This window comes from Falco naumanni, chromosome 1 (assembly GCF_017639655.2).
Source record: "Falco naumanni isolate bFalNau1 chromosome 1, bFalNau1.pat, whole genome shotgun sequence".
NCBI lineage: Eukaryota > Metazoa > Chordata > Aves > Falconiformes > Falconidae > Falco > Falco naumanni.
In genome coordinates this window covers 37,911,764-37,934,857 of record NC_054054.1, presented here as the reverse complement: position 1 = coordinate 37,934,857, position 23,094 = coordinate 37,911,764, and the positions used below count along the sequence as shown (strand labels likewise).

At 70.3% G+C, this 23,094-nt stretch overlaps 2 protein-coding genes across 7 annotated transcripts; one reads left to right on the top strand and one right to left on the bottom strand.

Moving 5' to 3' along the window:
- Window positions 1-2,342: 2,342 nt before the first annotated feature.
- PCGF1 (polycomb group ring finger 1) lies at window positions 2,343-7,072 on the bottom strand. 6 transcript variants are annotated; one of them, XM_040589588.1, is made up of 9 exons: window positions 6,701-7,070; window positions 5,906-6,011; window positions 5,548-5,700; window positions 4,213-4,284; window positions 3,915-4,023; window positions 3,257-3,392; window positions 3,065-3,151; window positions 2,897-2,993; window positions 2,343-2,512 (listed from the first exon to the last, which is right to left on the bottom strand). In XM_040589588.1, the coding sequence occupies exons 1-9, from the start codon at window positions 6,794-6,796 to the stop codon at window positions 2,361-2,363; spliced, it is 1,008 nt and encodes a 335-aa protein (XP_040445522.1). In that variant the 5' UTR covers window positions 6,797-7,070; the 3' UTR covers window positions 2,343-2,360. The 6 variants fall into 6 exon arrangements, with proteins under 6 accessions (XP_040445522.1, XP_040445548.1, XP_040445539.1 ...); XM_040589614.1 differs by having other exon boundaries at window positions 3,065-3,148; window positions 3,359-3,392; window positions 6,701-7,067; XM_040589605.1 differs by having other exon boundaries at window positions 3,359-3,392; window positions 6,701-7,066.
- Window positions 7,073-15,641: 8,569 nt separating this feature from the next.
- On the top strand, window positions 15,642-22,273 carry TLX2 (T cell leukemia homeobox 2). The gene is made up of 5 exons (XM_040589574.1): window positions 15,642-16,348; window positions 18,660-18,897; window positions 19,396-21,354; window positions 21,639-21,763; window positions 21,828-22,273. The coding sequence occupies exons 1-3, from the start codon at window positions 15,934-15,936 to the stop codon at window positions 19,610-19,612; spliced, it is 870 nt and encodes a 289-aa protein (XP_040445508.1). The 5' UTR covers window positions 15,642-15,933; the 3' UTR covers window positions 19,613-21,354; window positions 21,639-21,763; window positions 21,828-22,273.
- The last annotated feature ends 821 nt before the right edge of the window (window positions 22,274-23,094 follow it).

The window sequence follows — 23,094 nt, the reverse complement described above, 5'->3', positions numbered from 1 at the left end:
CTGCTGGCAACCAGCCCCCACCGACCCCATGGCCCCCATGGCCTGGCGAGGGGTGCAGGACCCCATCCCGGCACCTGCCCCATCCCCACTGCCCCCAGGCACTGCCCGTGGCCCCAGCCTGTGCCGGGGGCTCCCCAAACCCCGAAGCCCATCCTGCACCCCCAGGCTCCCTCCACACCCCCTGGCCTCATCCTGCATCCCCCACCCAGGCTTATCCTGGCCCTCATTGAGCCCTGCTCTCCACGGCTGCCTGGGTCTCCCCCTGCCCCCTGGTCCTTCTCAAACCCCCCAATTCCCCTGACCTCCCCATCCCCCCTCACTCCCCTGCATTCCAGGGCTGCCCTGCACCCCCAGCTGCCCCCAGCCCCCAGGGTGCAGCTCCAGGCCCTGGCGGGCGATGGGGCCAAGCTGCGGGCAGGGGGCTGCTGGCACCGACCCCTGCGCCCGCCCCCGCTCCGGTCCCGGTGGGGACTCATTTACCAACGTCAGCCCCACAGTTGGTTTGAATTAGGCTCCTCCGCGGCCGGCTCTGATAAGTGAGGGGGCGCGGAGCTGGGGGGCGCGGGGGGCTTCCAGCCCCGCTCCCGCTTCCTGCTCTGCCGTCTGTAACCGGCTGCCAGAGCTGCTGCTGAAAGACACGGGGACAGCCCCCGCCTCGCTGCCCCTGCCGTCCTGCCATCCATCCATCCTTCCGTCCACCCACCCGCCGGCTCCCATGGCCATGCTGCCCTCCCTGCTCCTGCTGCAGGCAGCCCCTGTTGGGATCCCAGTCCTGTGCCCCCGGGCCGGGGGCTCTGGGGGGTGCTGGGGGGGCACAGGGCCCTGCCAGCTCCTGCCATGGGATGGAGCCATGCTGTGCCCAAGCAATGCTGGGGTGCCAACTCAGGGAGGTCCCTGGCACTGCAGGGCATTTGTGGGGCTGGGAAGGGGGGCACAGGGACCCTGGCTCCCCAGCAGTCCGGGGACCCCTGGCTGGGCATGGAGCTCATCCCAAGATGAGCAGCACAGCCCCGTGTCCCACTGACCCCTGGCCTTTGCCCATGTTTCACCACATACTTAGCAAGGGCTTTCAGCATGGGGGGGCCATGGCCGCACCCGCATGAGGGATGGCCGACAGCTGGGCTGTGGAGAGGGGCCGGTAACTGGATCCCCTGGCAGCAGCTCACAGGGTCCCGGACATGGGGTCAGCGGCAGTGCGGACCCAGGGGTGAGGGACAGGCCAAGGCCCATGTCCCACATGGGCTGGGGTCCTTGGGGTCAGTGGGCACGGGGTGCCTGGAGGGGTCCGTGCCATGTCCACCCAGGCTGGTGGGTCCTGGGCTGATGCCTACCCCAGGACGAGACACCCAGCTCTGGGGGTGAGGGTGGGAGCACAGGAGTCGGGGCTGCCTGATCTGGGGAGCCCCAGCAGCAGTGTGGCACGGCCAGGCACCGTCACCACCATGTCAGGGGAACCAGGACCAGGGGGACGTCTTGCCCGTCCCTGAGCCATGGCTAGGGCCCCTCCACAGCCACTTCCCCAGGGTGGCCGGGAGCTGGCACCTGTTCCTCTGCTAGGAACAGGGGCTGGGGCCGCTGGATCGTGCCTGCCTGTAGGGCAGAAGGCAGCGCATCCCAGCCCCGCACCGGCAGGGACCCCCACACCGGGGGACCCCCGAGCTGCTCCATACCAGCAGCTGGGCCCAGGGCTGCCGCACCTACGACCCCGCCGCGCTCCGGCAGTGGCCCAGATGGCTGCGATATTGTCCCCACAATAGCGGGCTAATTAGGCAAGCGCTGAGAAGCCGGGGGGAGGCCACCCCGACCCCCCTCCCCGCTCAGGCAATCAAAGGGCCCATGACTTTATTACGGCTCATTATGCGCAGGCGGCGGGGGGGCACGCAGCCTGCGCCGAGGCGACAGGCGTGTTATTTCCCCATCACTCCTCATTGGGATTCTGGCACCGGCGGCGGCGCGGGGGGGGCCGGGACATGCGCCAGGCAGCCGTGACGGTGATTAATCTGCCGAGCGCCCGCACAACTGTGCTCGGCCGAGGGGCTGTGCACCCCCACACCAGCACTGCAGAGGAATGGAGGAGGGGAGGGGGCTGCACCCCCTGCTCCTGGCCCCACAGCGCTGCACACACTGCCCCCCCTGCCCCCCACAGCCCAGCCACCCCCACGCAATACTGCATCTGCTACCCGGGCCCACCACCCACAGCAGCTGCCATGTAGGGGGGCACAGCTCCCCCAGCCCTGGGGGTGCTACTGGTGAGTGGAGCTCAGCAGGGACACCCCCAAGACCCCAGTAGTGAACCCTAGCCAGAGGCAGGCTCCCCCTGGACAGAGGATGGACCCTCGGTGGATTTTCCATAGTTTTATTCAAAAAATAAACTCGAGCAGGAGGGGTATTAAGTTAGGGGGAACAGGGCAGGGGCCGTGGGAGCAGGGCTGGGCTCCAGGGGGGCAGCGCCCGCCCCCAGCCCCTACCTCCTCTTGTCCTTGATGCTGTAGTGCAGCAGGAGGGGCGCGGGCTGCAAGGCAAGGAGGGGAGTTAGGGTTGCCAGCACCCCTGTCCCAGGGTGGGCACCCCGTACCCCCGGGCCAGGACCCCGCGAGGGGCAGCAGCAACCCAAGGGACGCCGCAGAGCCCTGGCGCTTCGCCGTGAACTTGTCCCACCCCTTCTGGGACGGGTCACCCCCCGACCCCTGCAGGAACCCCAGCCCACTGCTCCAGCGCGCGATATTAATCATCCTTGATTTGCCGATTCCCTGCTCTGCTGCCGCGTCCTTGGCACAGCACTGCCCCGAGCTGCCCCTGCAGTGGTTCCCCCCATCGCTTGACCCCCGCCCCCCCAGCCCAGGATGTAGTCCCTGGGGTGAATCCCCCATGGCAGGGGCCACAGCAACATGGGCACCTGCCCTGCCATCCACCTTGCCGAACCAGTGCGAGAGCCAGAGCTGCTTCATCGTCATATGGTCAGGGAGGGCCTCATTGTTGAACAGAATCTGCACCTGAAGACAGGGAGGCTGTGTCAGGGGGGTCCTGAGATGCCCCAGCACCCCCACCCAGCCATCACACTCACATGCTGCAGTGGCAGCTCGAGGCGGTGGCACAGGACCCTCCGCAGGTGTCGGATCTGCGCCCGCACGGAGCATCTCACGTACTTCTGCTACAATGGGCAGAGCAGGTCAGGGATCTGTGGGTGCCCCCAGCCCTGCAGGACCAGTGTCGTCCTGCGGCGAGGCCCCAGCTCCCCTCTGCCCACCCCACGCACCAAGCCGAACCCGGAGCGAGGGCTGTGGGGCCAGGTCTGGGCAGAGCCCAGGGGCTCGGGGCCCAGTGAACCGTCAGGGCGGCTGCACGGACCCCCGCTCACCTGCAGCACGGCCTTGCTCTTGTCCTTGCTGGAGCTGTGGAGGGAAAACAAGGGGCAGCCTGCCAGCTCCCATGCAGGGAACCGGGGGGGGGCCATACCCCCTGCCCCTTCCCCTGCACAGCCTGGTGCAGAGGTGCAGGCTGCTGTAGGCTGGGTGCCCCCCACCCACCCGTCACGCACGCACAGAAGTGGGGCTGGCTAGGCGGCACAGGGCCGGCACGCCAGCCAGGGCTGGCAGCGGAGCTGCAGCCATCGATCCCATTACAGCCCCCAGAGCTGCCGCTTATTGACTTTGCTGTCGGAGCTGACAGGCAACAGCGCAGCGCCAGCCCCAGCAGCTATTAATGCTGGCAACCACTGCAGCCTGGGGGGGGGATGATGACACAGAGCTGGGGCAGCAGGGCCCCCCCCCCCTCTGGCTTGGCCAGGTCTCCTTTCCATCAGGGCCACAGGATGCTGCAACACCCGGTGCCACCCCTGGTCCCCCTCCCCACCACACGAAGGGGCAGTGGCTCCACTGGCATCCTTCGGCCCTGCCTGCGCTGCCGGCACTCACCTCTGCTTCTCCAGGCAGAGTGAGACGTGCTCGTCGTAGCGGAAGTAGTGGGCGCGGGAGTGATCGAAGGTGCTGTAGGGGAGCCCCATAGGGTCGCCCCCAACCGTGTCTGGGGAAATGTGGGGAGGGGGCAGGAGTCAGCCCACCTCTGCCCCACCAACACTGCCTGACTGCCATGGCTGGCTCCTGGACACACTGCAGCAAGACCATGCTCTGCCCTCCCCCCGCAGACTCTGACCCTGCTCCCCCCTAGCTGGTTGCCCCCAGACCCCTCCGCGCAGTCCCTGAGCGTGCCCACCCTCGCTGCTGGGCTGTGTCACCCGGTCGAGGCCGCGGGACTGGTAGAACTCCCGGATCCTCTTCTCTTCACCTGTGGGCGAGAGGCCAGTGCTGCTTAGGGACACCCCCTCGCCCTGCATCCCCCCCAGCTCATTGCTGCTTCCCACCCCACAGAGGGGGTCCCCAGGCTGCCCTTGGCCTGTCCCACTGCTCTGACCTTGGTTTGGCAACTCAGCTGACCACCAGCAGCTCTTGTGCTGCCCTCCTTCCCTGTTCACCTCCTCGATGCCCCTGGGGATTTCCACCAAGGCCCCACCATGGGCCCAGAGGCCCTGGTCCCATCCCTGCCCATGCAGACACGTCCCTGCTCTTGTTGTCCCTCACACTTTTCTCCACTTTCCCTCATCTCTGCCACGGGTCAGGGGGCCAGGGCCCTCACTGTGTGTTTGCTGTCCCACCCCAGTCGAGGCCTCCACGGCAGTGTCCCACTGCAGGCGGACATTTCCACAGAGGTATCCCCAGCACCATCTCCGGCCTGAGTGACAGTGGCTAATTTCGAGCCCACCACCGCGCCTGCGGCACGGACGCTGCCCTCCCTGCGCACTGCTTTGCATTCACCACCACCGACTGTCAGTTCATCACACCGTCACTCGGCGCCTGGCCCCAGGGACACTGCTCGCAGAGGCAACCCGGCTCACACAGCTCCCATCCCTGCAGCCCATCCCTGCTGTGCCAAGCACAGCCTGCTGCCGGAGCCTGAACACTGAGAGCAGGGGGCTGAGCCAGCTAAAGACCCTGACGAAGCACTTGTCCCCCTGCTCTGTTCCCCAGCTGGTCCCTGATCCCAGGGGAGCTGCAGCCACTCCACCCATGGGCATGGCCAGGGGTACAGTGCAGAGCCCCTGCACTGGCACAGTCAAAGCCTCCTGTGGGTCCCCGCACCTGAACCTCACAAACTGTGCAGTGCCAGCATTGAGCCCCTGCCTTGCTCTGCTCCTCAGCCCCAAGCAGACCCACACGCTTCCCAGGCACAATCCCCACAGCCCCCTGACACCCACCTCCGCGAGGTGGGCTCTTTGTCCTACCTTCTCCCTCGCTCCACAACGGTTTTCCACTGTAAGATGCTCCCCCTGCCCTCTCTTCCCAGCCAGGCTCTAGCAGCTGCCATGGGCGTGGGAAGCAGCATTCTGAGGACCCTTACCCACAGACAGTCTTCCATGCCCAGTCTGAAGGTGCCTCCCAAAAGCACCTGGTGCCTCCCTGTGCCGTTCCCTTCACGGCTCCTCCCCATGTCACTCCGCAAGACACTGGTGCTGGGGACACCAGATCCTGGCCCCGCACTGGGGACACTCACTCTCCTGCAGGCCGGGGACCAGCTTGTAGACGATGTCCTGCATGACACGGTCCAGCTTGAGGTTGAGCAGCGGCTGTGTCTCGTGGATCTTGGTGTTACACATGGGGCAGTACTTGCTGGTCTGCAGGTACTTAACAATGCAACTCTTGCAGACTGCAGCCAGAGGGAGGGGGTGTCAGGGGGTGCCACAACCCCACACCCCCAAACACCTAGTGCTGACACCCCCCCCTTGCCCCCCCAGGCATGAGCCACAGTCCTGGGGCAGGGGAGGCTCTGCCGGCCTCTGCCCGGGAGACCCCCTGGGACCCCACACTGCTGGAGCCATGCAGGCAGCTGCCGCCACCGCGCGGGGACTCACACGTGTGCAGGCACTCGGTGATGGTGGTGGCGTCGATGAAATACCCAGCGCACAGGCAGCACACGATGTGCTCATTCAGCTCCTTCATCTTCACCTTCACCTCCTCCTGCGGAGATGTGCCATCATCACCCCGCCTGGCACCCTGCGGTCCCACCACCCCAGGCTCTCTCCCTGTGCAGCAGCCCCTTCCCACCCCACGGCCAGTGGGAACCCCCAGGGACGCTGGGGCAGGCCCCCGAGGGACAGCTTCCACTCAGCATGGGTGGAGGGAACCCCCAGGACAACACAAGAGGACCCTGTGACCCTGCTCACCCATGGCCTTGTCCCCCAGCCTGGCCTTAGGGCCCGCAGCGAAGCTGCCACTGTGACAGGGTGGTGTGACAGGACTGGTGACTGGGGCTGAGACCCTCTCCTGCTGGGGGGTGTGGGGGGGTTGTGCCTGCAGGGATGTGGCCGCCCTGCCCTACACAGCTGGGCCCCACAGAGTTCCACTGCCCTGCACAACCCCACAGAAGCCCAACACCCCAGCCAGGGCTGGGGTTAAATCACCTGCGCCCCCTGCCCCCGCCCCGCCCCCCACCTGCGCCCTGCCCCGCCCCCCTGCCCCCGCCCCTCCGCGCCCCGCCCCTGGGCCCCACCCCGGCCCCGCCCTCCCGCCGCGTGGGCGGCCGGCGCATGCGCGGGGCGGTCTCACGGCGCCTGCGCGGCCCCAGCGCCCCCCGAGCGGCGGCCTCTTCCGCCCACGCATGCGCCGGGCCCGGGGCTGCTGCCCGCCGCCGCCCGCCGCCGCCCGACCTCGTTCCGGAGCGGGTCCATCTTGTAGACGGCCTGGAGCTGGTTCCGCAGCCGCATGGCGATCGCCATCGGGCCCCCCTGAGGAGGCGACGCCATCTTAGAACCTCCTCCGTCCCCCCGCTCACTTCCGGGTTCGGGGCGGGGCCGCCGCCGCCCGCGCGGTGCCTACAACTCCCGCCGCGCGCCGCGCGCCGCGGGGCATGTCGGGAGCGCCGGGCCGGCGCCCAGCACCGCCACCCCCTGCCGGGCGCAGTGGGCAGCGCGGCGTCTACGCTGCTGGCCTCGGCCCCTGTGCTGACCCCCGGCCCCGGGGCGCAAGGTCGGGCGGGGCCGCTCGGCGGGAGGCGAGTTCCCGGCGGGCCTGGGCCTGACCGAGGGGCATCGGGCGCGGCGCCGCGCAGGCCCCGCTGGGGGTGGGCGTCCCGCCGCCGCGGGCCAATAGCGGGGAGCGCGCTCTTGGACAGACCGCGGCCGCCGCCAATCGGAGGGGCCGCCGCCTGCGCGTGGTGCCGCGATCCGCCACCAGAGGGCAGAAGAGCACCGTGGGCTAGCGGGGCCGGGGGGGCTGCGGGGCGCCTGGAACACTGATTTTACCCCCTGTGCCGGGGTCCCGCTCCGGGCGGATCCCCGCTGTGCTGGGAGGGGGGGGCTGCCCCGCGCGGGGGGCCGTGACCCGCAGGGCCGGGGTTGGGGTCCCAGCCGCGTCCCGCTGCCGGGGGCTCCCGCGCGGGCTGGGAGGAGCCACAGCCTGCCCCGGGGTGCGGTTCCTGGCGGGGGCGCAGGGCCTGCCCGGACCCCGGCGGGAGGCTGCGGCACCCGGGGGACAGGGTCGTGCGCGTGGCGGGGCACAGGGGCAGGGGCTGTGTCGGGGTCAGTGAGTGGAAGGGGCTGGGCTGGGGGGCAGGCGGTGCAGACGACCGGGGTGCGAGGGCTGTACGGGGAGGGTGCAGGGTCCCAGGCCGGGCGTGCCGGGGTGCTGCTGGTGCTGGCGGGGTTGGAGGGCACTGGGCGTGCCCCGGGGTGCTGGTGGGGTCAGAGGGTGTCAGGGTGCTGCTGGTGCTGGTGGTGTGAGAGGGTATTGGGGTGCTGTTGCCACTGCCTAGGTTGGGGGTGTCGGGGTGCTGCCGGCTGGGGGGCAGTGGGGCGGCCGCCCTGGCGCAGCCGCCGGAGCCTGGAGCCGCGCTAATGGGGGTGATTGGATCAGGGCTCTGGAGGGGAAGGAGCAGCCCCGCTAATGCAAAGCAGAAGCCGTTAAAGGCCGTAATGGCTCGTTATGGTTACGATTATTGCTCCAATCCCGAGCAACAAGTGCCGTCTGGGGAGACGGCAGAGCAGCCGGCGCTGGTGAGGCTGCACGGCCCCCACGGGGACCCCGAGTCTGAGGGGTGGCTGCTGCCCACCGCAGGTGGGGGTCAGTGCACTGGGATCACCGGGGCTGGTACTTGCCACCCAACGGGCAGCGTCGTCCGTCCGTCCCCCCCCCCCCGCCCGCCCCCCCCCCCCCCTCCCGCCCCCCCCCCCCCCCCTCCCCCGTCACGTTTCCAGTGGCCAAGCTGCCGCTCCGCGCTCCTAGGGGGCTCCCGGGAGGAGATTAAATGTGGCAAAGCTGAAATGATGCGGTCCCATCGGTCTGGCCCGGGCCAGAGTGGACTGGGGTCTGTGCCCCCCGGGGCTCCGTGCCTGCAGGAGCAGCCTGGCACATCACGGCCGTGCTGGGCTGGGTGCCTCTGGTGCAGTGGGGAGTGGGGCGGCATCATCCACTGCACCACTGGCTGCCCTGGTGCTCTGACCAGCTGTGGCTGGGCCCCCTGGCTCAGGGACTTCTGCATGGGTCCTGGGCTGGATCCCGGGCTGGATCCTGGTCCGAGCATCTGTGTCCTGGCCCCTGTCACCTCAGTCCAGGTCCCAGTCAGCCCAGTAAGACCCAGTCCATCTGGCCAGGCTGGCTTAGTCCCCATGCACTGCATCCAGCACTGGCTGAGCCCCCGTGTCACCTGGCATGTCCTCATGGTGCCAGCCCCCTGTCCCATCCCTGCCTCCCGCCCGGAGCCCAGCATGGTGTGTGGCTGCGCTGCAGTGCCCACAGCCCTGGACTCTCGGAGGGGACCCCCGGGAGCTGTGCCAGCCTCTCCTCAGCACTGGGGCACCCATGGACAGAGGTGGGCAGGACCAGACCCCCACCCCGGGGTGACTGTGGCCTCTGTGACGCACCCACCCACTGCCGGCCAGAGCCTGCCTGCTCCTCCGGTCTGTCCTTGCCGGGAGGTGAGAAATGAGGCTGGGGTCAGGGTGACCCCCATGTCTGGGGAGGGTCTGGCCCCATTTGTACCTGCCAGGAGCAGTTCCTGGGAGGGACGGGCCAGGGGCTGTGGGGGTCACAGCCAGGCCAGCACAGCCCTGCGGCATGGCAGCATCGCTCACTGCCGGCACTGCGCCGAGCATCAGCACTGCAGCAGCACCAGCACCGCACCGTATTGACCACTGGCCCCAGCACTGCACTGTGTTGACCACCAGCACCGGTACTGTCACTCCAAGCACCATACTGACTGCCAGCACCGATGCTGCACTGAACACCAGCACTGCAGTGGCACCAGCACTGTACTGTGTTGACCACTGGCACCAACACCACACTATACTGGCTACTGGCACTGGCACCAGCACTGCACCGTATTGACCACTGGTGCCAGCGCTGCACTGAGTGCCAGTATCACAGTGAGCACCAGCACAGCACCAGCACTGCATCAGGGCCACAGTGAGTGCCAGCACTACTGTACCGCAGCGAACACCAACACCGCACTCAGCACCCACAGCACAGAAAGCCCTAAGCACAGGCGCCACAGCGAGCACTGCCCAGCTCTCCCCTGCAAGACCTTGGCCCAGGCCAGCGGGATGGGCTCATCATGGTGGTGTGGTCATGGTGGTGATGGCAGGGTGAGGCAGCTCTGCTGGGATGGATGGACTGACCCCTGGGGAGTGGGCACGGGGGCAGGGATGGCCACAAGCCCAGTGGCCCTTGGCAGTGGCAGCTGCTGCCGCATGTTCCTGCGGGACCCACTCATGCTGGCATGGGGCTCCCCGCACGTCGCTTCCTCACCCCCCTCGTGCGCAGCCCCTGTGCTGGTGGCAGCAGCTGGCACCCTCCGCATGAAGGCCCCGGCGCCATGCAGGGGCACGCAGCCCACCGTGTGCTCACAGCAGCGCGCCGTGGGGTCTGCAGGGCAGCTGTGACACCAGGCAGGGGACCTGAGGGGCTGCAGGGGGCCTGAGGACCCACAGCGCAGGGCAGGGTGCCCACTGTGCTCGGTGCTGGTATGGGGGCCAGGGGGCCGGAGCTCCCAGGGCCGGCTTGCCAGGCTGGCACGGCTGGGGCCCTGCAGCAGCTCTATCTCCCTGTAAATAATTAATGCCCGGGCGGCAGCCGGCACTTCTCCCGGCCTCAGAGAGGCTCCGGGGCTGGGCAGGCCGGGGCTTTTAGCAGAGACCTGCTCAAATATTCAGCTCCATTTCCGCTGCAGAGCTGCGCGGGGCCTGGGCGGCTCCTTCTGGTAAGCGCCTGGGGGGGCTTTCCCGGCCGGACCCCCGCGGCGGCCCAGAGCGGCGGGGGCTGAACCCGGGTGCTTGTGACCGCCGTGGGTGCAGGGCAGGGGGGAGGCTGCTGGCCCCGTGGGGCAGGTGCCGTGGCCAGAGCCATCGTCTTGGCCCCACACTGGCCCCACATGCCGGGTGCTGGCCCCTGGGGGGGCTCTGGGGCCAACGGGAGCACGGCAGGGCCGGTGCCGGTGGGTCCCGGCGTGGGCAGGGGGCTGCGGCGGGCTGCGGCCGGGGGGCTGGGCAGTTATGGACTGAACTCCTGGCCTAATGCACCTGATTGGATTTGCAGAATCCAATTACCTGCCCTTGGCCTTTGATAACGAGGTTCTGAGTGACGGCTCCTGTCAACGGCCCCGTGGTAGCCACGGCCACCGGCACCCGGCAGCACCCCGGCCCACCGAGATGGGCAGCACCGGCACCCGCAGCCCCACGCTGGGTGGAACCCCCCGGGGGGGCAGGTGGGGACAGGGCTGGAGGCACGGGTGCCCCGAGCAACAGCTGGCCTGGCCAGGGAGGCTGAGCGCGGGGGTCCCTGGCATGCCTGCCCACCGCCCCCCTGGCTCCCGGGCACTGGCACTGCAGGACCAGGGCTAGGGACCAAGCCAGTCAGCGAAGCTGGAGCTGCCTGCCCTGCCAGCCCCCCTGCCTGCTCGGCTGCCTGCAGGCAAAAGGGCCCAGGGGCAGTGTGCCCCCCCTGCCACAGCACCCCCTCCTGCCCCCGGCTCCACCTCCTGCCCCCTGTGCCATGCCAGTGCCCCGTTGGAGGCCTGTTGGCTTGGCTGCCACCCTGCTGCCCTCCGAGCTAACCACGGCTGGTGCTCCCCACCTGCAGGGCTCCCCATGACCTCCCCTCAGCCAGGGAGGTGCAGCCAAAGGCACCACTGCGACACCCCCAGCCCATCTGGCCCCTGTCCCAGCCCATGGCAGCTGCTGGGGACAGCTGATGGGTTTGCAGGGGGTGGCTTACGTTGCAACCCCCAGCCTGGGCTCCCAGCACCCACTGAGGTTGGGGGCTGCCTGGACCCCCAGCTCTGCTGTTGCCCGCCCGGGGGGCTGCAGCCCGGTGGGGAGCACCCCCACAGCATCTCAGGGCCAGCATCACCTCGTGGCACCCAGTCTCTCCCCAGGACACTGCACAGATGCTGATGGCCACGGTGATGTCTGGCTGTTGAGGCCCTGGTAGCCAGTAACCATGGTCCAGCTGGCCCCGTCAGCCACAGCAGCCCTGTCCTGGCCCATTCCCGGCCTTCTTGGCGGGTTGGGGTGGGGAGCGTGCCCGTTGGCTGCCACCCGCATCACCCTGTGCACCCCGACTGGGTGCCGGCGCCCACCCCGGGGCGGGCGGCGGGGGGCACCGGGAGTGTTTCATGCAGTTAAGAAGTGTCTGATTGAGGCAGGAGGCGCCAGTAGCTCCCCCGGGAGCCGCAAGCCAAGGACTGGAGGACCAAATGCAGGCTAAAGTAATCCAATCTGGGCTGGCTTCATCTAATTAGCCCAGAATTAACCCAGCAGCCAGAGAGGAGCTGACTGTCCCTACAGTTTGCCAGCGGGTTTGGGGGGAAGCGGGAGGAAGAAGGGGACGTCCAGCCATAATGAGATTACGAGGGGGAGCGGGCGGGAGCGGGCGGCTTGGCAGCATCTTGCCGGTGGTAACGTGGGGCCCTACCAGGCCTCCGCTGCTTAATTGCTGCGCACTGGTTGATGTGCAGGGAGCGGGCTGGGGGCAGGCAGGGACCCCCTCTCATAACTCCTGCCTGGGCAGGAGCCCCCACGGGGGACAGGGACACGGGCACGGCCGGACTGCAGGGATGTAGTGCCACGAAGCTGCATGGCTGCAGCCGGCAACCCCAGGACCGTGGGTGCCTACAGGCATGGTGGGGGACAGGGCAGTGGGCTGGCATTGCTGCTGGCAGGACCCCCACTGTGGAGCATGGTGGGGGCCAGACCCTGATGTGCCCACCCCTCTTCCCCCCAGGCCACCTGCACCAGGGCTGGGGGCCCCGGGATGGCAGGGGATGCAGAGCAGGGGGCTGCAGCTGGCCCTTGCTGCGGTGGCCGCAGGCACAGTCTCATGGCTGAAGGCTGATTTCCTACCTGGAATCAGGCAAACACCCCTTCCTCTGCCGTGTCCCCTCCAACTGTCCCTGCCACCCAGGTGCCAGGTCACACTCCTTCCCCAGCTTGGGAATGTGTCCCAGTGCCCCACAGGGACCCCAGGCCCAGCCTGCAGGGCAGGCAGGGAGGGGGCACACACCAGGACCACAGGGGTTCACACCGTGGTCGAGGATGGAGTGGGTTTGCACCAGTGTGCTGAGTGGTCCCAGCCCTCCCGGTGTGGGAGTGTGGGGGATCCCCCTGCCTGAGGCCTTGCTGGCCATGGGGTGCCAGGCTGGGGGTAGGGATCTGGGCAGGGACTCGTGCTGCCCGGCAGCTCAGGGGACCTTGGGGGTGGGCGTGGGGGCATGGCCCCATCCCTGAGGGTCACCGGGCAGGCAGGGCCAGAGGTGATGGCGGGGCCCCGGGTCCAGCAGGGGCTCTGGAGGGTGCTCCCGTCCCCCCGGGGTACCCTGAGTGGGGGGTTGGGACGAGCACCCGCCCAGCAGACCCTTGTGGGCGTGGGGCGGACCCTGGTGCAGGCAGGCGCCGTGTGAGCCCTTGCTGCCCCCGGCCCTGTCACCTGCCCCCCAATCCATCTCCCAGACCGGCAGCATTCCAGCCCCTGGGCACGGCAAACATCTGCCTCCTGCTCCAGGTTTAATTAACCTGCTGCCGCCTCCCTCCCCCAGCGCCAGGCATGTCCTCTCCACTCTTGCTCCCGGCCGTGGCTGCGGGGCCTGTGCCAGTGCTGGGGCTAGTGCCAGTGCCGGCACCAGTGCCAGGGCTAGTGCTGGTGCCAAGGCTAGTGCCAATGCCCGCACCAGAGCTGGTGTCAGAGCCAGAGTCAGTGCTAGTGCCAGCACCAGAGCCAGGCACCCAGAGCTGGTGCCAGCAGCAGAGCCAATGCCAGTGCTGGTGCCCGTGCCAGTGCCATTTCCAATGCCAGCACCAGAGCTAGGCACCCAGAGCCAGTGCCAGTGCCAGAACCAGAGCCAGTGCCAGCTGTGCCCCCTGGGGCCACAGCAAGCCCCTTTGCTGTGGCAGGCTGGGGAGCCAGTGGCTTGCTTCAGGTGGTGAAGCCACAGCGGGAGCACCAGGCAGGTTTCTCCTGGCACCTGCCAGACTGCAAGCAAGAAATGCCAGGAGACCCCCAGTGCCCCTGGCAGGGCAGGGCGCTGGTGCCGTGGGCCAGAGTGTGGTGGCACCCCCAGCATGGTGTCCCTCAGGAGCAGCAGGAAGGGCAATGCCCCCACCATGGAAGGGGCAGCACTATGGTGGGGTGTGGGCACTGCCAGCTTGGCACAGCATGAGGATCGGGCAGAGCAGCATGCAGCCAGCCTGGGCCTGGTGGGGACACGTGCGTGCACATGTATGTGTGCATGTACAAACATGGGGGGGGCTGTGTATGTGTGTGTAGCTGTGCTGACATGTGATGTGTGTGTGTGCACGTGCGTGCACTGGTGCAGCGTGTGCTGGGATAGCTGTGCCATTCCTTGGGGAGGGGTGTGTGTGTGTGTCTGTGAGTGTGTGTGAGTGTGTGCGAGTGTGTGTGAGCATGTGTGTGTGAGTGTGTGGGTGAACATATGTGTGAGCACGCATGTGACAGCCTATCTGCCCATGAGCACCCGAGCTGCACAGCGTGTGTGTGTGCAGCTGTGCCGCGCTGCAGGCTGTGCACACACACGCATGGGCAGGCAGCTGTGCCCTGCGGGGGTCCCCGTGCTTGTGCATGGCCCCTGCGCTGCTGGTGGCCCCACGCACCGGACAGTCACCCCTTACTGCAGCGAGCCCGGCTCCACCCGGTGCCTCCGGTGCGTGCCGTGCCCCGGCTCTGCCCGGTGCCCCCTGCCGCGGCAGCTGCAGCTCCCAGTGTCGCCGTGATTTACAAGCGCAGGCCCCGGTAATGTCATTTGCCCCAGACCGGCGGCGCCGGGGTAGCCGCCCTCTCCTGTACCGGAGCTGTGACCCCCGGCCCGAGCCTCCCCGCCGCCGCTGCCCTACGGGCCGGACCCACCGCTTGCGGCGCGGCTGTCGCGATAGTCGCCGGGAGGCCCGGCCTGGCCCACGCTGCTCTCCGCGGGGCCGTTACCGGCGGCCGGTCCGAGCCCGCCCCGAGCGGCGCCGCCGCACCCCGTGCCCGGGCACCCGGTGGGGCTGGCGCCAGGCCCGCTCCTGCCAGCCAGGTACGGGCGTCCCGAGGGCCGGGCTGGGCCCTGGAGCCGGGAACGGCGGGTGGGGGGGACCGGGGTCCATCACCCGGGAAGGGCTGGCTCCGTGGAGTCGGAGTCCGTGACCAAGGAACACAGGGTCGGTGGAAAATGGGGTCCGCCCTACCCGGAACAGTGCGTGCAGGGGAAACGGGATCCATGGCCGGGGAACAGGAGGTCGGAGCAACCGGTGTCGGTGTCCCGGGAACGGCGGGTTCCCGGGAACCAGGGTCCGTGCTACCGGCAGCAGCGTGTCGCGGGGGTGAGGAGCTCGTCCCGCCTGGTAGGGCGGGCGGGCCCGTTTCCCGGGAACGGCGGCACGGGGGAACCGGAATCCGTGTCCCCGGGAGCGCGGTGTGTCGGGGGAAGCAGGCTCCGTACCACCGGGACTGGTGGACGGGTCCGTACCACTGGGAGTGGCGGCGCGGGATAACTGCGGTCCGTGCGGGAGCGGCGGCTCGGGCAAACGCCGGCCCCATGTACCGGCACGGGAGCGGTGGCTCCGCGGTGGACGGGCTCGGCGGGGCCGGGCTCGGTGCGCCCGGACCGCTGTGGTCCCGGGGAACGAAGCCCGCGCGCCCCGGTAGCGGCGGGCGAGGTGCCGGTCCGTGCGCCCCGGCATCCGGGATAACGCCGCCGAGGCCGGGGCCCGCGCCGTGCGCTCCGGGAGGATGGGACGGGACGGGGGACACGGCCGCGCGCCCCGACGCCGCCGGAGCTGCCGCCGGAGCTTCCGCCGAGGCTGCGCCGAGGCGCGGAGACGAGCCGCGCTGCTGCCCGGTACCGCGGCGGCGGCTTCGATGGGCCCGGCGCCGTCTCGTCGTCGCTGCCAGCCGGGGCCCGTCCGGCGGGGAACCGGGCGGCGTGGCACCGCGCCGGGGCGCGGCGTGGCCGGGCGCGGCGTGGCGCGCCCGGGGCCCGACGGGCATGGCCGGGCGGCCCGGGGCCGCGGCGGAGCCGGTGCGGACGCCCCGGCGGGCAGCGGGGCGGGCGGGGCGGGGCCCCGGGATGCGCGAGCCCCCGCCCCCGGGGGCGCGGGGCTGTCAGTCACGGGGCGCGGCCGCCAATCAGGGCGCGGGCGCCCGGGATTTTGGCAGGTCCAGATGGAGCGGGGCAGAAAAGCGCGCGCCGCCGGGGCCCGCCGCGCACCCGCGCTCCCGCGCCGGGGCCGCCAGCAGCCGCGGGCCATGCCCCGGACCCGGCCCCGGACCCGCACCGGGCTCCCCGAGCCAGCTGCCCCCGCTTCCGCCCCCACGCGGGGCCGCCCGCCGCCCGCCGCCGCCCCCCGCCGCCCCCCGGCCATGCCCGCGCCCCGCCGGCTCTGAGCGCGGCCGGGCGATGGAGGCGGCGGCGCTGGCGCGGGAGGGCGGCGGCCAGGGCCCCCCGCCCCACGAGCCCATCAGCTTCGGCATCGACCAGATCCTCGGCGGCCCCCACGAGCCCGCGGGTGGCGGCGCGGGGCCGGCCCGGGCGGCGGGGGAGCCCGACTACGGGGGACTCTACGGCGGCGGCTACGGCCCCGCCTGCTCGCTCGGCTCCTACAACCTCAACATGAGCATGAACGTGAGCGTCAACGTGACCCCCGCGCCCGCCGCGCCGCCCGCCGGGGTCATCCGCGTCCCGGCGCACCGGCCCGCGCCCGCCGCGCCGCCCGCCGCGCCGCCCGCCGCGCCGCCGGCGGTGCCCGGGCTCTCGGGGCTCACCTTCCCTTGGATGGAGACGACGCGCCGCATCGCCAAGGACCGGCTCTCAGGTGAGCGCGGCGGGACGGCTCCCTGCGGCTTCGACGGCTCCCGACGGCTCCGGCAGTTCTGGCGGCGCGGGGCCGGGGCGGGCGCAAAGCGGGGCCGAGGGGAGCGGCCGGCGTTGGCCGGGGGTCCCAGCGCCCCCCGCAGCGCGGGTCCTCGCCCGCCCCGCCCCGTCCTGCCGGCCGCCGCCGCGGCCCCGGGGGAAGCGGCCGCCGTCGGGGCCCGCGGAGAGCGGCTCAGGGCTGGCGCAGGCACCGGCAGCTCCGCCACGGCCCCGCACCGCGCCCGGTCCCTGCCCTCGGCCCCGGGGGGCGCCGGGTGCCGGCCCTGTCCCGCCCGTAACGGCGGGGCTGTGGGGAGCCGGGGAGCAGGGAGGGGGCTCTGGCGGGAGCCTGGCAGTGGGGACCTGCTGTGGGGCTGCAGAGCAAACTCCACCCGTGTGTGGGGCTGGGCAGGTGACTCGGGACGGAGGCACGCAGTGGGGGTGACCGAGGGGTCAAGCTGTGGGGCGTGTGGGACTCCGAGACCCGCACATGCAGGGATGAGCGTGGGACATGGGGTGCCGGTGCCATGGGAGAGGTTGGGGCCGGTGTGAGCTGGTGCTGGGGCAGGCGGGTGGTGATGCAGGTGTTGGGGAGGCGGTGCGGGGTCCTGGTGCTGCCAGTGAGGCTGGGGGCTTAGCACCCATGGTGGGGTGGAGCACCTGGGGCGAGGTGCTGGTTGCTGCACCCCAGAGCAGGTGCTGTGGTTGGGGTGCTGGGCAGCAAGGCCATGTGATGGGCGCCTGCAGGTGCTGGGGAGCCCTGGCCTGGCTCAGCTCAGCTCGGCTCCTTCCCAAGATGGCGGCACTGCCACGTCCGCAGCGCACGGCTCCATGCGGGGACGAGGCTGGGGACGGCACGGGGCTGGGGGCTGAGTGCTGGCTACAGGGGTGCTGAGGCCATGCGGGGTGGGAGGCCACGGGCTGCGGGGGCCCAGCCCAGGCACCAGCAGAGCTGGGTTCGCCTCCCGGCTCACCCCGCCATCCCAGCGGTGACAAAGCACCGTTCCCATGCAGGGGTGGTGGGTGACGTCCCTGTCTCCTGCCTGGCGCCAGAGGTGGGTAGATGGGGCGGCCCCTCCCCAGCACGGGGTCTCCTCGCCACAGCCATCACTCAGCGCCGCTGGCCTTGGGGTGGTCTGTGGGCTGTCAGCATCTGTTCCCTGTGAGGGGCCGCCCCACATGGGGAGGAGGTGTGGGGGCCTCCATCCCCCCGACTGCATGGCTCCACCTGCGTCAACCGCGTCCGCCCCCGCCGGCGGGCAGGCTGGCCTCCTGCCCGCGCTGCTTGCCTGGGTGCTGGTGGGAGGGAGGGTCTGGCCTCGCAGGGAGGGTCTGCCAGGCGCCAGGCTGTCCCTGGGGCTGCGGCGGGGTCTGCCCCATGTCCCTGTGGCATGGGGTGTCAGGGCCCCATGGCGGCCTCCTGGGCCAGGGTGTGCACAGCCCTGCCCGTGCAGTGCTGGCACCAGTGAGGGCCATGGTGCCATGGGGCTGTGGCTTGGCCATGGGCCACCACCACAGCAGGGGGGGAAGCAGGAGCTGGGTGCTGTACCCCGCCAAGCTCTCACCTTCCTCCACACTGCTTTGCTACTCTGATGCTCCCTGTGGCTCCAGATCCAGCTGGGGCTGGGATGTAGCACACCGGTCTCACCGTCCCTGGCTCACACCCTGGCCGTGCAGGGACAGCCCCTTCCCCAGCCCTCGGCACCCGGGCAGCCAGCAGAGTGTGGGAGCACATGGAGTGAGATGCCAGCTGCCTCCCGACAGCTTCTGGGGTCCCGCCCCTGCCCCAGGAGGGCTTGGAAGCCCCAGCCATGCTGAGGAGGCTCCTCTGGGACTGTGGCAGGGCTCGATGGGGGTGGGTCTATGCTGCCAGGAGCCTCACTGGCCCCCCACCAGCCCTGGGACTGGGTCTGCCCCACCAATCTGCCAGCTCTGATCCCTACCCTCCAGCCCGGGAGAGTGCTTGTGCCATGGCCGTGGGGTGGGAATGGGCCCTCCGGTCACGTCTTGAGCTGCCCCGTGTGTCCCAGGGCTGTGGGAGCAGGTGGGGACGACTCTGGGTCTCCTTTCTGCCAGGCAGTGCTGGTGGCCTCCCCTGGAGGTCCCCATCCCCAGAGCCACACGCATCCCCCCTCCAGCTCCAGTGCTGTCCGGGCTGTGCCCACTCCTGCCCTGCCCTCTGCCCGGGCTCTGCCCGGCCCCTGCCTGTGTGGCAGCAGCAGTGGGCAGCGCACTCTGCCCCTGGCTCCCCCTCACCCACCCTCTGCCCGCAGCTGCGCTGTCGCCCTTTGCGGCGACTCGGCGGATCGGGCACCCCTACCAGAACCGCACGCCGCCCAAGCGGAAGAAGCCACGCACCTCCTTCAGCCGGGTGCAGATCTGCGAGCTGGAGAAGCGCTTCCACCGCCAGAAGTACCTGGCCTCAGCCGAGCGTGCCACTCTGGCCAAAGCCCTCAAGATGACGGACGCCCAGGTCAAGACTTGGTTCCAGAACCGTCGCACCAAGTGGAGGTAACAGGGCCGGCTGTCGCAGCCCCTGCAGCTCCGACCCCCTGCCTCCCTCCAACAGCTGCCCCCCGCTGTGGCTGTGCCCCCCAGGAGAGGCTGGGCTGGGGCGAGATGGGGTGACTGTCCACGCTGCATCCCCTGTGCCCGGTGGGGTGAGGCATGGTGGTGCCGAGGGAGGGGTGGGCTGTGGGGCATTGCTGCATTGGTGCACAGCGGTGCCAAGAGAGGGACTGGGCTGTGGGGCTGTTCCGGACTGGTGCACTGCGGTGGCAAGAGACAGCCCAGGCTGTGGTGGTGGGGAGGCTGTGGGGCATTGCCACACTGGCACACCATGGTGGCAGCGGCAGGACAGACTGCGGGCAGAGGCTGCAGGGCACTGCCACACGGGCACACAGCAGTGCTGGGGCTGCGGGGTGTTGCCACAGCGGCACACAGTGGTGCCGGGAGTGGGATGGGCTGCGGGCAGCAGGGCAGTGCTGGACAGGCCCTGTGTGCTGGCAGGAGGCAGACGGCGGAGGAGCGCGAGGCAGAGCGCCAGCAGGCCAACCGCCTGATGCTGCACCTGCAGCAAGAGGCCTTCCAGAAGAGCCTGAGCCAGCCGCTGCCCCAGGACCCGCTCTGCATGCACAACTCCTCCCTCTACGCCCTGCAGAACCTGCAGCCCTGGGCTGAGGACAACAAGGTGACGTCCGTCTCAGGGGTGGCCTCTGTGGTGTGAAGTCCCCTGGGAGCCATGGATGTGCCGGGAGGTGGTGGTGGGAGCCCGGCAGGGTCTGAGCCCAGCACCTCCAGCCCGTGGCAGGGAGGGGGCTGCTGCTTCCCAGGAGACCCTACCACTGGCAGCCCCTTCCCCGCCACCGGCCAGCCCTCTCGGGGCCCCCCTCAGCCACCCCACAGCTCCAGGTGGGCGGATGTGCCCCTGCGGTTGGACTCAAAGCTCTGCTGACCCCTGCCTGGACACCTGCCTGGGGTACCGCTGCAGGCAGCCGCTTGCCCGGACCCCCTGGGAGCTCAGGGCTGGGCCCCTGCACCCCCCGGGCCTCTGCAAGTCCAGCCCCTCCTCCCCAGAGCCCCCTGCTCTGGGGGCAGCTCCTTGGTTGGTCCCTGCTCAGGACCTGCTGCCCATCCACCAGCAGCTCTCCCAGCCGGCCCAGGCCCCACTCCCCGGGGCAGCCACAGCCCCCATCCCACCCAGCATGGGCTGAGCGGGGTGTGGGATGGAGCCCCCCTATTTCCAGTGCTGGGAGGCCCCCTGCCCTCGCTGGTGGCCGATGTGGGGTCTGCACCACCTGCACACACTTGCCTTATCCTGGTTGGAGTTTGTCAGCTCTGGCTTTGAGCTGTGACTCCCGGGCTGGACCAGGACCCTGGCACCCCCACCCCCCCGGTGGTGACACAGATTGAGGACTGGGCTCGCCAGCCCGGTGGGCCAGGCTCCTGGGTGCTGCCGAACCCCTGCAGCCCTGGGCCTGGACGTGCCCCTGCAGCTGCCTGCGATGGACTTGGGGTGCCCCTGCATGCCGAAGGATTGCACTGGCCCCCCCTGAGTGGGGCTGCCCTCGTGCCTGCCTCCCCCCCTCCCAGCTGTGGTTCCTGGGACACCCTTCACCTCACCCTGTGCTGCCTGGAGTCTGACTGAACCTTGGTCCAGCGTCACCCACAGCCCACCCATGGGGAGGCAGAGGGGTATGCTGGGGGCTGAAACCCCCCTCCTGCAGCAAATGCCTGCCTGCCCCTCACCGGTGAGACTCTGAGTGTCCCCAGCCTTGGTTGGGGACCCCGTCCCCTGCCCCACTCCCCCACCAGGGACCGATGCCCTCAGCCCCACTCCAGCCTCAGTTGGGATGGGACATCGCTCCCCCCCCCCCCCCCCAGCTCTGCCCTGCTGTGCCCGGTCATCGGGACCCCCACCAGGGCCAGCTCCTGCTGGGGTCCCTGGCTGATGATGGAGGCGAGGGGGGCAATAGCGACGATCCTGACCCTAAACTTGACCTTGACCCTCAACCCGCCGCTGTCCATGGTGCTGCAGACGCTGCTCGGGGAGCGGCAGGAGCGTGCCCCGCGCCCGCAGGGCCCCCTGGGGCGCGGGCGGCGGGCAGGCTCCTGCCGACCTCTCCCGTTGCTCCCGGGAGGAGGCGGGCAACCGGTGCCGGTTCCCCGGCGGCGGGATTGGCTGCAGTTCCGTGACGCGGCCCCGTTTTACCGGGGAGTGGGCGGGTGTGTGTGGTGTTGGAACCGCCGCGCAGAGCCGCCGGGATGAGCGCGGCCGAGGGCTGTCCCCGGTACCGGTGGGGCGGCGGCGAGGCGGTGCTGCGTGCCCGTGCCGAGGCTGCCGGGTACCGGAGGCTGCTGCGCGCCCGCGCCGCCGAGGTGGAGGCGCTGCGCGGGGCCGTGGGCGCGTTGCACCGGCAGCTGGAGGGGCTGCGGGACCGGCGCAGCGGGGAGCTGGCCAAGTACCAGGTGCGGGGGGTCGCCGGGCGGTTTGGGAGGGGGCAGATAGCTGGGCTGTGGGGAAGGGGGCGCGGATTGGGGGGGGGGGGCAGGCACCGGGAGGGGGGCGGTGCGGGCCTGGACGGCCGGAGGGATGGGGGGGAGGCGGGCTGGGGCTGGGGCGGGGGGTCCGGGGGGCGGGATGGGACGGGGGAGGGCCAGGTGGGGCTGGGGAGCGGGATCCGTGAGGGGCGGGGGTCCGTGTGGGGCGGAGGGCCGGGGGTCCCGGGCGTTGCTGACGGCCCGGCCGGCAGGAGCGGGTGGCGGAGCTGGAGAGGGAGATCGGCGAGGCGGAGGCGGAGATGGCCCGGTGCCTGCGGGAGTACCCGGCGCTGCTGCGGCTGCGGATGGCGCTGGAGGCGGAGATCGCCGCGTACCGGTACGCGGGGAGGGGCGGGGGGGCGGGCGGGGTGCGGGGCTCAGCTGGGGCCTGTCTCTTGCAGAGAGATGCTGGAGGGCGAAGAGCTGCGCCTGGGCTGCCTGGCCCCGCCGTGACGGGACCCCCGACCCCGCCGCGGGACCCCGCGCTGCCGGGACCCGCACGACCCTGCGCGGGCCCCCAGATCCCGGAGTTCTGCACCTTGGGGTCCCCTGAGCCCCCGCTCGCCCGCGCCCCGGGACCTCCGCCCCAGACACCCAGGCCATGGGATCCCCGGACCCTCTGGACCTCTCTGGACTCCCGGAGCCCCGGTCCTTCTGTCCCCCTGTGCCATGGGCCCCCCCGGGCTCCTGGGACCCCCGGCTCCCCAGGCCCCGGCCCCAGGAGGCCCCAGCCCCCCAGGAGGGCAGCGCCCATGGGGCCGCACACTCACCAGCCTCTCCGGAGCAGCAGCAGGGTTGGGGTCCCAGCCCCAGCTCAGTGGAAGCACCTCAATAAAGCCCCGTGGCATCACCCGGAGCTAGCCAGTCTGTGGTGGTGGGGGCACCCCACTGCGCTCCCAGGGTCTGCAGCGGACCCAGGGCTTGGGGTGGCTCCATGGGAGCCTGGTGCCGGAGTCATTCCTGTGGGGGCTGCCTGGCTGCGGGGGTCTGGAGTCCTTCCTGCCTGGCCGCAGCCCCTTGCCCGGGGCTGGGTGCCCCACAGGGGTGCTGAGTGGGGCACACCGTGGGTGTCTGGCCACAGCCACATGGTGGAGGGGACTGTGCCCCAGTGGGGGAGCTGAGCCCCCTCAGTGCTGGTGGGTGGTCCCTGACCCCCCCTTCACCATGGCTGTGTCCTGCCCTGGGACCGGCGCTCCTGGGGTCAGGTGGGGATCCTGCACCCCCAGGATGTGGAGAGGGGGTGCTTCCTGCCCAGGACATGCCTGCTTGGCATAGGGCAGTGCATCCCTGCTGGGGTGCTCCCCCTGGGGCTAGGGGTGCAGTCCCGCTGCAGCCCTCAGAAAGGAGGTAGATCTAGGGGGGGTTGATGAGGCATGGTGGGGTCCAGGGTGCCTGTGTGTCCTGGCAGACAATTGGGCAGGACTGTGGGGACCCCCACCGAGGCCAGGCCAGGGTATGGCTGTTGAGACGGGCCATTCCCAGCTGGGCTGGAGCATGTGTACAAGTGTGTGTTACACAGCTGCTTTTAGCCGTGTGTAAGGTCTCCATGGGCTGAGCATCAGTGGGGAGTGGCGGCCTCTCAGGGAGCTGTGTAGGGGGGGAGCTTGCACAAGCCTGTGTCCCCACTGTGGGGCAGGGGCCAGTCTGGGCTCCTTGAGCAGAAGGACA